The sequence below is a fragment of the Schistocerca nitens genome, chromosome 6 (assembly GCF_023898315.1).
Source record: "Schistocerca nitens isolate TAMUIC-IGC-003100 chromosome 6, iqSchNite1.1, whole genome shotgun sequence".
NCBI lineage: Eukaryota > Metazoa > Arthropoda > Insecta > Orthoptera > Acrididae > Schistocerca > Schistocerca nitens.
The window spans coordinates 580,290,278-580,302,652 of NC_064619.1; the positions used below are offsets into that span (position 1 = coordinate 580,290,278).

At 39.8% G+C, this 12,375-nt stretch overlaps 1 protein-coding gene across 1 annotated transcript in view; it reads left to right on the forward strand.

Moving 5' to 3' along the window:
- Positions 1 to 12,375, forward strand: part of LOC126263487 (neural-cadherin-like) — a 118,924-nt gene that overhangs the window by 12,308 nt on the left and 94,241 nt on the right. Inside the window, exons 4-6 of the mRNA XM_049960580.1 lie at positions 921 to 1,197; positions 1,358 to 1,827; positions 8,616 to 8,741. Of these exons, the coding sequence (XP_049816537.1) occupies positions 921 to 1,197; positions 1,358 to 1,827; positions 8,616 to 8,741 (873 nt within the window). The remainder of the gene's footprint in view (positions 1 to 920; positions 1,198 to 1,357; positions 1,828 to 8,615; positions 8,742 to 12,375) is intronic.

The following is a 12,375-nucleotide window of genomic DNA, read 5'->3' on the forward strand; positions in this document are numbered from 1 at the left end:
CTGAAACTATAAACAAGAAAATGTAATTGTATCAAAAACTTACAATCATTTAATGCTATCTAGTTATAAATTGTGGATTTTAGAATTTAAAAAACATTAAAATTACTAACAGTTTGCTTCCATTTTCATGCCATCAAATTATTTAAGCGTTATTTGAACTTCAGATATAGTGATAAATAGATATTATGAGAGCCAATACATAGTAAAATATGGTGTTACGAAATTTCAACCCTTGAAATCACTCTCAAGCGTCACAGTGGTTTTTTTGTGTGTGTGTGTGTGTGTGTGTGTGTGTGTGTGTGTGTGTGTGTGTGTGTGTGTGTGTGTGTGTACGTACGTACTTTAGAAGAAGGCCATCTGACTGAAAGCTCATTTGCTCATCAGTCTTTTTGTTATGCCTGTCTGTGAGTCAGCATCTCCACTATATGGCAAGTAGCAATCTCTCGTTTTCATAATATAGTCACTATTCCATCCTGGGTTGTCCATTGTTTGATTAAGTATCCAGATTTTCCTACTATTATATCACATTGTACATGAGCTGTCTGTGAAAAATGTCATGTTTGAAGATTAAATAAAAAACTCTGGCTCTTCCATCCTCAAATGTATAAAAATGGACACTGAAAAAGAATTTTAATTGTTGTTCAGTTTATAGTTCATAATTTTTATGGTATTCTGTGTCGCTGACAAGGTGGTACCTTATAATTATGAATTTCTTTCAAATGCTTGAGACACCATTTGGTGACGTTTGCTACCAGATCCAATAAATTATTTAAAAATGAATAAAACAATTATTTTCACATTATCATAAAAACTTGCAGAACACTGTATGCTTGCTCATTTTTACGTTTGAATTAATTTACTAGTATATAAATAGCTCATATGCATGTCAGGAATAACATTTGTATTGACGGGCTTTTCAGCTTACAATTCGAGTTACTGACGTTAATGATAATGCACCAAAGTTTGAGCTGCCGGATTACCAGGCTCATAATGTTGATGAAGATATACCATTGGGAACATCCATACTGAAAGTTAAAGCTACAGACTCAGACTCAGGAGCAAATGCTGAAATTGAATACTTGGTGTCTGATGATCATTTCAGTGTTGATTCAAGTGGTATTATTACCAATAATAAACAGTTGGATGCAGATAACAATAATGCATACTATGAATTTGTTGTTACAGCTAAAGACAAAGGTAACTTACTTATTTTCTCACTATTTCTTGTGTTACTGTTTTTTGTAATTCCAAATTGTCATATTATTGTGTTCAAATTACTAGTGGTAAGTTTCTCCGTATTGTTTCATGGTTCTTCGTGATGATTAATTGTGTATAATATTTGCATTATTCCAAACAGGTGAGCCATCAAAAACTGGAACAGCAACAGTTAGAATCTACACAAAGAACAAAAATGATGAAGAACCAAAGTTTTCTCAGCAAGTCTACACCCCAAATGTGGATGAAAATGCTGGACCAAATACACTGGTCACAACAGTTGTAGCTTCAGATAAGGATGGTGACAATGTTCGATTTGGTTTTGTTGGTGGTGGGACCTCATCTGGACAGTTTGTGATTGAGGAAATAACAGGTGTAATTCGATTACACGGGAATGAGATATCACTAGATAGAGATAAATATGAACTTAATGTCACAGCGATGGATGATGGATCATGCTGTGTTAATGGTGATAGCACAATTCATACGAGCACAGCAGTAGTTGTTGTTTTTATAACAGATGTCAATGATAACAAACCAGTATTCAAAGACTGTGGTACATATGCGCCAAAAGTAGAGGAAGGAGCTCCTAATGGAAGTCCTGTTATAAAGGTAATCTCAAAATAATTCTTATGCTCTGTACCATAAAGAAGGCACAATTTTAAAAAAATAATACTTGCAAAACAATAGCTAGGTAGCTGTGACACAGAATAATAAAGTTGTTCTTTAAATCTTATTTTGTTTTATGAGATGGTGCATTTCAATAATTAAATCTTGAATTTTATCTGGAACAGATTGTAAAGCAGTTACTAGTTCAAGTATTAAAAATATTATCATATTTTATTGTTATATCTGCCAAATTAACAATTTTATGGCCCATGCTGAATACCTCAGGTGGTTGTCTTTGTCATTTCAACTGAGAAGTTCCAGTAATGCTGCATAATTAGTCACAGGAACACATTCTCATATAAAAATGTGCATTTGCATGTTTGTAGAAAGATTCTGAAAGATATAGATGGGAGCAAAAGGATAAAGGGAATAGGGAGAGGATTTGGAAAGTGTACATCTCCTTCCACTTTCAAAACGTATACAAGATGATCAGAGAACTGAAAAATGCACTTAATGATCAGCAAGGACATAATGATACATTACTGGAATTTTGCAGTGATTGGTTTCTCTTTGTAGATCATAGAAACAACACTGTGCAATGACAGCCATACTATTTTAGTTTATTTCACCCATAGTGACTACACAATTAACAGGAAGAAAAAAGGAAGATTAAGGTTTAACATTCTGTCAATAATGAAATCATTAGGGGCAGTGCATAAGTTACGACTGGGAAAGCATGCATCTTATTACTCAATTTCATCAGTAGAGATTATGTAATCAACAAAGGGGGAGACAGCAGTTTTTATCTAAATGTTCTGAACTCTCAAAATGCTAGGACTTATGGTACCTTCACTCTTTAATAATTCCACCAGAAAACCTTTGGGATCCCTGTCCATGCAAGGAAGGACACTTATGAGACTGGCAGTAAGACAGTTCTTCTTTTCTTCCCCCCGTAACCAACAAGTGTGACAGTCTCAAGAGCATCTTGGATGGGGTAGATGAATCTATTGTTGAGTTGTGTGTTGAGTGTTGAGTGTACATGGTGGAGGGGAGGTTGATTGATCGATTGTTTTGGGTGAAGGGGATCAAAAAGTGAGGTGAAGGGGAGGTGGAGGGTTGAGTGGTGATCCAGTGCACAGTTGCAACCTGTCAGAGAGTTTCATGTGTGATCATCATGGACATCCAGTTCTTGAGACACAAAAATGTGCAGAAAAACTGTACCTGGTATTAAACTGAAGATTCTTTGCATAGAATGTCTGGTTCTGGACCACTCTCCTACAGAGATATTCTTGAAACACTCCTCATTCAGTTATCACTGCTTTTTGTTTATGTATAATTTGCATAAAAGAAGCTATCAGTTTTTGGATTCAGCTTAGACCATTGACAGGGCATGTCCTGCATAAAGTTCAAATGATATTACTTCATCTAAAACTCACTCCATTAAATTGAAAAATTGACAACTGGCAGTTAATTTATGTTGGATATGTGCAGATTTTAACCCTGGCTAAGATATGTAAGACCTTAACTTTGGCTGAGATGTGCAGGTTTTCACCAGTGGCTGCAATTTATGCTATAAAAAATTAGCTGTTAGATATGTCTCATGGAGGAACCAATAAAAAATTAAATGCAGTATAAAAATCCATTGAACACAGCAGAAATGAGTAGAGGCTTGGAGACACAGGGGAAAAAAAGATTTTATAAACAGGAGAATTGTAAAAGAAATCAAAGGGAGCCAGGTCAGGTACATAAGGTGTGTCGGTAAATGAGCAGTGCAGTTAACTCCATTTTATATTGATCTTCAAGCACAAGTTCATAAATTTTCTTGACATTTTCATCTCTCTGGGCAATTGATGGGTGTCCAGAACAAGGTATGCCATTACTCAGCATGTCACCATTTTTTAAGCAGAAAATCACTTGTACACTTCAGTTTTTTCCAAAGTACCATTTCTGTAACCTTTTCCTCATCACAACAGTTTCTATGATGCCTTTACAAAGCAGGAAGTAAAGTTTCACATCTGTGCACAGTTCACATACATCCACTATTTATAAAACTCGAGAAGAGAGCACAGTGGCTTAGGATAAAAAAAAATTCACTCTGGGAAGGTGCCATAGGTAGTGCTAAATTCCTAAGGAGTTGTGCAGCACACACATTAAGTGGAAAATGTACCACATGGGCTATGCCCATGGCAGTGCTATATAGATAACTTTTGGATACTTCCAAGTATTGCCTCACAAACTCAGCTCAAAAGTTCACAAAATAAAATAAAATGTCAGATGATTAGAAAAGGAAAAAAGCGCGGGAAAGTTCCATTGCATATGTTAATCCTCATAATACAGTTTCCATTATCAAAATTGATTGTAAAAAACCGATTGGAATGATAAGTACAAAAATAATACACTACTTATAGTAATTCCACTCACCACAGCTTATGATGACAGATATGAAGCTGACAGTTATCTTCTGTTTCCCTGATCTTATGTTTCGTAAAATACATTTCCATTTGAAATATTTTTCATGTTTTGTGTATTATATTCCTCTTATTCTCCTCCCTCCTTGTCCTCCTATTAACCGCAAAAAATGTATACATCTTACTTAAGTTTAAATGTTTGTCTCTCCTACAGTCATTCATGTAAAAAATGATTATATATAAAAACAAAGATGATGTGACTTACCAAACGAAAGCGCTGGCAGGTCGATAGACACACAAACATACACACAAAATTCAAGCTTTCGCAACAAACTGTTACCTCATCAGGAGGGAAGGAGAGGGAAAGACGAAAGGATGTGGGTTTTAAGGGAGAGGGTAAGGAGTCATTCCAATCCCGGGAGCGGAAAGACTTACCTTAGGGGGAAAAAAGGACGGGTATACACTCGCGCGCACACACACACACACACACACATCCATCCACACATATACAGACACAAGCAGACGTATTTGTCTGTATATGTGTGGATGGATATGTGTGTGTGTGTGAGTGTATACCCGTCCTTTTTGCCCCCTAAGGTAAGTCTTTCCGCTCCCGGGACTGGAATGACTCCTTACCCTCTCCCTTAAAACCCACATCCTTTCGTCTTTCCCTCTCTTTCCCTCTTTCCTGATGAGGCAACAGTTTGTTGCGAAAGCTTGAATTTTGTGTGTATGTTTGTGTTTGTTTGTGTGTCTATCGACCTGCCAGCGCTTTCGTTTGGTAAGTCACATCATCTTTGTTTTTGGATATATTTTTCCCACGTGGAATGTTTCCCTCTATTATATATATATAAACAAAGATGATGTGACTTACCAAACAAAAGTGCTGGCAGGTTGATAGACACACAAACAAACACAAACATACACACAACACCCTAATTCAGTAGTTAACCTTTCCTCCAAACCTCTCTCCCAATCCGAAACCTCTGTCCTATCCAAAGGCCTCACCTTCAGCCCCACTCCCAGATTCAACCAAACAGCCCTCGTCAAAGATTTACTGTCCTACACTCGTACTCTCTGCTGGAAGTATCACTTTGCCACGAAGAAAAATGATCCTAATCCTACTCCTAATGATCCAACTCCCCAAGACACTATCCAAATTGAACCCTGCCTGGAACAGTTCCGTCCTCCGTCACAGCGGGACCCACCTCCTCTTCCTCAAAATCACCCTCTCCAAACCTTCCAGGAATTTCTGACTTCCAGCCTTGCCTCTCAATCCTTCTTAAAAAACCTTAACCCTACTCCCAACATCACCACAGCTGAAGCTCAGGCTATCCGTGATCTGAAGGCTGACCGATCCATCGTCATTCTTCCGGCGGACAAGGGTTCCACGACTGTGGTACTTGATCGTCGGGAGTATGTGGCTGATGGACTGCGTCAGATTTCAGACAACACTACATACAAAGTTTGCCAAGGTAATCCCATTCCTAATGTCCAGGTGGAGCTTCAAGGAATCCTCAGAACCTTAGGCCCCCTACAAAACCTTTCACCTGACTCCATCAACCTCCTGACTCCACCGACACCCCACACCCCTACCTTCTTCCTAAAATTCACAAACCCAATCATCCCGGCTGCCCCATTGTAGCTGGTTACCAAGCCCCCACAGAACATATCTCTGCCTACATAGATCAACTCCTTCAACCCATTACATGCAGTCTCCCATCCTTCATCAAAAACACCAACCACTTTCTTGAACGCCTGGAATGCTTACCCAATCTGTTACCCCCGGAAACCATCCTTGTAACCATTGATGCCACTTCCTTATACACAAATATTCCGCACGTCCAGGGCCTCGCTGTGATGGAGCACTTCCTTTCACGCCAATCACCTGCCACCCTACCTAAAACCTCTTTCCTCATTACCTTAGCCAGCTTCATCCTGACCCACAACTTCTTCACTTTCGAAAGCCAGACATACCAACAATTAAAGGGAACAGCCATGGGTACCAGGATAGCCGCCTCGTACGCCAACCTATTCATGGGTCGTTTAGAGGAAGCCTTCTTGGTTACCCAGGCCTGCCAACCCAAAGTTTGGTACAGATTTATTGATGACATCTTCATGATCTGGACTCACAGTGAAGAGCAACTCTAGAATTTTCTCTCCAACCTCAACTCCTTTGGTTCCATCAGATTCACCTGGTCCTACTCTAAATCCCATGCCACTTTCCTTGACATTGACCTCCATCTGTCCAATGACCAGCTTCACACGTCCGTCCACATCAAACCCACCAACAAGCAGCAGTACCTCCATTATGACAGCTGCCACCCATTCCACATCAAATGGTCCCTTCCCTACAGCCTAGGTCTTCGTGGCAAACGAATCTGCTCCAGTCCGGAATCCCTGAAGCGTTACACCAACAACCTGACAACAGCTTTCGCATCCCGCAACTACCCTCCCGACCTGGTACAGAAGCAAATAACCAGAGCCACTTCCTCATCCTCTCAAACCCAGAACCTCCCACAGAAGAACCACAAAAGTGCCCCACTTGTGACAGGATACTTTCCGGGACTGGATCAGATTCTGTATGTGGCTCTCCAGCAGGGATATGACTTCCTCAAATCCTGCCCTGAAATGAGATCCATCCTTCATGAAATCCTCCCCACTCCACCAAGAGTGTCTTTCCGCCGTCCACCTAACCTTCGTAACCTCTTAGTTCATCCCTATGAAATCCCCAAACCACCTTCCCTACCCTCTGGCTCCTACCCTTGTAACCGCCCCCGGTGTAAAACCTGTCCCATGCACCCTCCCACCACCACCTACTCCAGTCCTGTAACCTGGAAGGTGTACACGATCAAAGGCAGAGCCACGTGTGAAAGCACCCACGTGATCTACCAACTGACCTGCCTACACTGTGACGCATTCTATGTGGGAATGACCAGCTACAAACCGTCCATTCGCATGAATGGACACAGGCAGACAGTGTTTGTTGGTAATGAGGATCACCCTCTGGCTAAACATGCCTTGGTGCACAGCCAGCACATCTTGGCACAGTGTTACACCGTCCGGGTTATCTGGATACTTCCCACTAACACCAACCTATCCGAACTCCGGAGATGGGAACTTGCTCTTCAATATATCCTCTCTTCCCGTTATCCACCAGGCCTCAATCTCCGCTAATTTCAAGTTGCCGCCACTCATACCTCACCTGTCATTCAACATCATCTTTGCCTCTGCACTTCTGCCTCGACTGACATCTCTGCCCAAACTCTTTGTCTTTAAATATGTCTGCTTGTGTCTGTATATGTGTGGATGGATATGTGTGTGTGTGCGAGTGTATACCCGTCCTTTTTTCCCCCTAAGGTAAGTCTTTCCGCTCCTGGGATTGGAATGACTCCTTACCCTCTCCCTTAAAACCCACATCCTTTCGTCTTTCCCTCACCTTCCCTCTTTCCTGACGAGGCAACAGTTTGTTGCGAAAGCTTGAATTTTGTGTGCATATTTGTGTTTGTTTGTGTGTCTATCGACCTGCCAGCGCTTCCAAAGATGATGTGACTTACCAAACGAAAGCGCTGGCAGGTCGATAGACATGCAAACAAACACAAACATACACACAAAATTCAAGCTTTTGCAACAAACTGTTGCCCCATCAGGAAAGAGGGAAGGTGAGGGAAAGACGAAAGGATGTGGGTTTTAAGGGAGAGGGTAAGGAGTCATTCCAATCCCGGGAGCGGAAAGACTTACCTTAGGGGGAAAAAAGGACAGGTATACACTCGCACACACACACACACACATATCCATCCACACATATACAGACACAAGCAGACATATTTAAAGACAAAGAGTTTGGGCAGAGATGCTGTTTCTGATTGGACATCTCTGCCCAAACTCTTTGTCTTTAAATATGTCTACTTGTGTCTGTATATGTGTGGATGGATATGTGTGTGTGTGTGTGTGTGCGAGTGTATACCCGTCCTTTTTTCCCCCTAAGGTAAGTCTTTCCGCTCCCGGGATTGGAATGACTCCTTACCCTCTCCCTTAAAACCCACATCCTTTCGTCTTTCCCTCTACTTCCCTCTTTCCTGATGAGGCAACAGTTTGTTGCGAAAGCTTGAATTTTGTGTGTATGTTTGTGTGTGTATCGACGTGCCAGGGCTTTCGTTTGGTAAGTCACATCATCTTTGTTTTTAGATATATTTTTCCCATGTGGAATGTTTCCCTATATATATATATATATATATATATATATATATATATATATATTATTTTACATATTGTATTTGTACTTTCAAAGCAGTTTGTTAGTTTTGTCCATATTTTTTGAGGACTTCAGTATATGTTCAAGTCACTTTTCACACTAATCCCATGGATCATATGATTTCATAGGTACATGCAACAGATGAGGATAAGGGTGTCAATGGGCAAGTGAAGTACTCAATTGTTCAACAGCCAAACCAGAAAGGTACAAAATTTACTGTTGATGAAGAAACTGGAGAAGTGTCTACAAATAAGGTCAGAAAACATTTAATAATTACAATTATTTGGCATCTCACATCATATTACCATGTAATCAACATGTAATTTGAAATTTAAAAAGCAGGGAAAGATGAGGCACAGATATAATAAAATACAACTGAATTTCAATCCATCTGATTTATATGTATCATTTTCATTGCTGTTTCTGATTGTTTTGGTATGATAGCTTTAGTACTCAGCACATTAAAATATTGCATGCTGCTATTTGATATCATGTTGTACTTCATATAGCCCTTGAATTCATAGTTTAATTACTCTTTAATGCATGTCATTAAAAATGTTTAGTTTTCCTGCAAAATAATTCGACAACTGTCTTAGTCCAGTAAAACCAGTATTGTGTTTTATGTGAAATCTATGACTGTTACAAATTAAATGATTAGCAAAGGCCATTGCATAAAGTCTCTGCTATTATTCATTAGTTCCTCAGTGTTTCAAAATACCATATGTCCTGTTATATTACTGAAGTGTGGTTAAAAATGAGTTTAAAGCAATTTGTGGGATTTCTGTATGTTTGTTGAATAATGTCAAAAGCAATGCTCTGTACAGTTTGGTTTTCAAGGCATGACTCACAATATATCCTCATACTTCCTGCCAGTACTTCTCTCCTACTTGCCAAACATCACAGCTGTCTCTTCCATAGTGTGCTGGAGTTGCTCTCCTGAAAGAAAAGAGGGCTAGCCAGGCACTTCTGGGAGTAAAGAATGCTAGTCCAGCAAAATAAACAGGACAGAGTCTATGAAATTTAGAAAGTAAGAGGGAGATACTGGTGACAGCCAATCTGTGACAATGGGTTGTGAGTTAACGCCAGATAACTCAGATGATAGCAGCATTGCCACAAAAGACAAGGTTCTGAGTTTGAGTCCTGGTCTTGTACACAGTTGAAATCTACTAGGAAGTTTTTGATCTAATTATCATCATTAAATGTTTGGGTTATGGTCTTATAAAATTTTACTATCTGGACTCCAACCACACTGTGAGTTAAGGAGACAAGATGAAAGTTTCTTGGATTCTAGCTACAGCTAGCTGCAACCAGTCAGTTATACAAAATTACTTTATTTCCATTAACTAGTTTTTGAGCCATTTCCCATGAAATTTATATATTCATTCTTCATGGATATTGTTGGACAATGGAGTTTTCTTCCTGTGACAACATAGGTACTAATGGTTCTAACATCCCCCGCCGAGCTTCCATTCTCAGCATATTTTGGTCACACAGTTAGCTGCTATGCACTATCACTGAATATTTGTTTCTGTTATTTTATCTGACAGTGTAATATTGTTTTCTTTAACTAAAGAAATGCAAGTACTATTTGCTGTCATCCATTCTTAGTGCATAGTGTTCAACTTTCTTCCAATAAGTAAGTTTAATCCTTCAAGTGTGATTCTGAAAAGTCTACAAAATACCCATCCATGGTTGCCATAGTTGGTTCATTGAACTCAAAACATTGCTAGTCAGAAATGTTTATAAGCATATATCAGGAATGGCCGGCCGATGTGGCCGAGCGGTTCTAGGCACTTCAGTCTGGAACCACAGGACTGCTACGGTCGCAGGTTCGAATCCTGTCTCAGGCATGGATGTGTGTGATGTCATTAGGTTAGTTAAGTTTAAGTAGTTCTAAGTTCTAGGGTACTGATGACCTCAGATGTTAAGTCCCATAGTGCTCAGAGCCATTTTTTTTAATTAGGAATGCCAAATTTGGTGAACAGGTCGGAACGTTTGATACTTAAATTTCCTGTTTTCATGTTACCAAAGCAGCTTTGTGACCAAGTGCATACTCCTGATAAAAAAATTCTTTATATTTTTTTATGAAAACAATCAATTTTTGACAAAATAATTTAATTGGATGGATAAAAAAATCTGTTCTAATTAGGCAAGCTTTTGGAGCCTGTCTCTCCTTCTACAGGCAGCAGAGTTGAAGGGGAAGGAAGAGGGGTGAAGGAAAAGAACTAGAGAGGTTGAGGAAAGGGAGTACATTTCTGGAAAGTCACCCAGAATTGTGGGATCAGGGGAGTCTCCTCTGACCTGCAGTTCAGGATGATTTCCCAAAAATCTGCCCCTTTTGCTAGATCTCTCTAGTTCTCTTCCTTCACTCATGTTCCTTCCCCCATCAACCCTTCTGCCTGAAGAAGGAGCCAAAGGGTCCAGAAGCCTGTCTAATTGTAACCTTCTTTTATGTGTATGTTCTGCTGCTACTTGGTGAGTAGATTTTTTATCTATCCAATTAAATTATTTCTTTATATTTTCCTATCTAAGTTCCTTTCTAGTGTTGCTTTAATTAATTGGTCCAGAATACATGTGCCACGGAAAACAGTGGCTTTACAGTCTGTGGGGTCAGTTTTGCTTGATTTTCTTTTCTTTCTTATTTGTGTGTGTGTGTGTGTGTGTGTGTGTGTGTGATACAGTGTATGGACTTCTAACCACTGCTTTAATTATTGTTTCACTCCTAGTGCATGAAATGAGGGATCCACAGCTCATCAACAGCAGCAGATCATTACATGAAATCACTTTGATTCCTTTTTAAATGGGCCAAATGTAGTTGAGATTTTGGTCAGCATTTAACAAACTTTTCTCATACAGAATTCTTTATGTAAAATGTGCCATGCTCTTTCTACTGCTGTGCCTACGGCATAAGCATTTCTTAAATCTGTAATTACCAATTGTTCACTACCATATTGCACACTTTCTTAATACTATCACCTGTGATTGCAGTTTTGTGGTGTGCTTGATGTGAGCTATCTTCAAGCAAAGTTTGACACATTTGATTTTAGTTGCACATTTCTTAACTGTTGCCAGTGGTGTAACAGGCTCCATGTAAAATTTTACTAACCTAACATGAAGGTAATCGGTTATAAATCATCTGAAACAAATTATTTTAAGATGGCACAGTATTCAGTTGTATTCATTTTAATGAAATGCAAAAAACAGCATTACAGAAATTCACATACACAAAGCTAATTAGCAGATCAAGTTAACACCACTTATAATAACAATGAAACTTTCTGGATGGAACAATACGTAATATTAGGGAAGGGCAACCATGCACTTATAGCAGATTGATGCATGGAGCCGAGTAACACATAACAGAAAACAGCATTTACACTACAAGCTCTAGCTCTTTTCCCTGAAATAGTACACACGTTAACACAGACACACAAATGAACACTCCCATTGCATAAGCTGATGGAGTAGGGAGGGGGAAGCGAGGGATGCAAGGGTGGGAAAGAGGTGGGTCTTTTGACAGATGACTTTGCGGCTGTGTGATAAGATGAAAAAAGTGCAGAAGATACAATGAGAGACGTAGGAAGAGGGAGAGTGGGGAAGAAGAGGGGGGATGGAAGGAGGGAAAGATGAAGATGAAGAGGAGGGGGGAGGGGAGAAAAAAGGTAGAAGGCTTGAAAAGGGAGAGAGGAGAGGGGTGAGGGTGGGAGGGAGGAAGAGAGAGGGAGAGAGAGATATTCATACGTAGTTCAGAGAAACCCTTCCAGCACAAGTTTCTCTGAACTGTGCAGATGGGAACTGTCTCTCTAACATGTCCTACCACCTCACAATCCCCTGACCTAAACCTCTGCAAACCTGTTCCCTCTGTCTCACCTTGCATTTTCCTTTCTC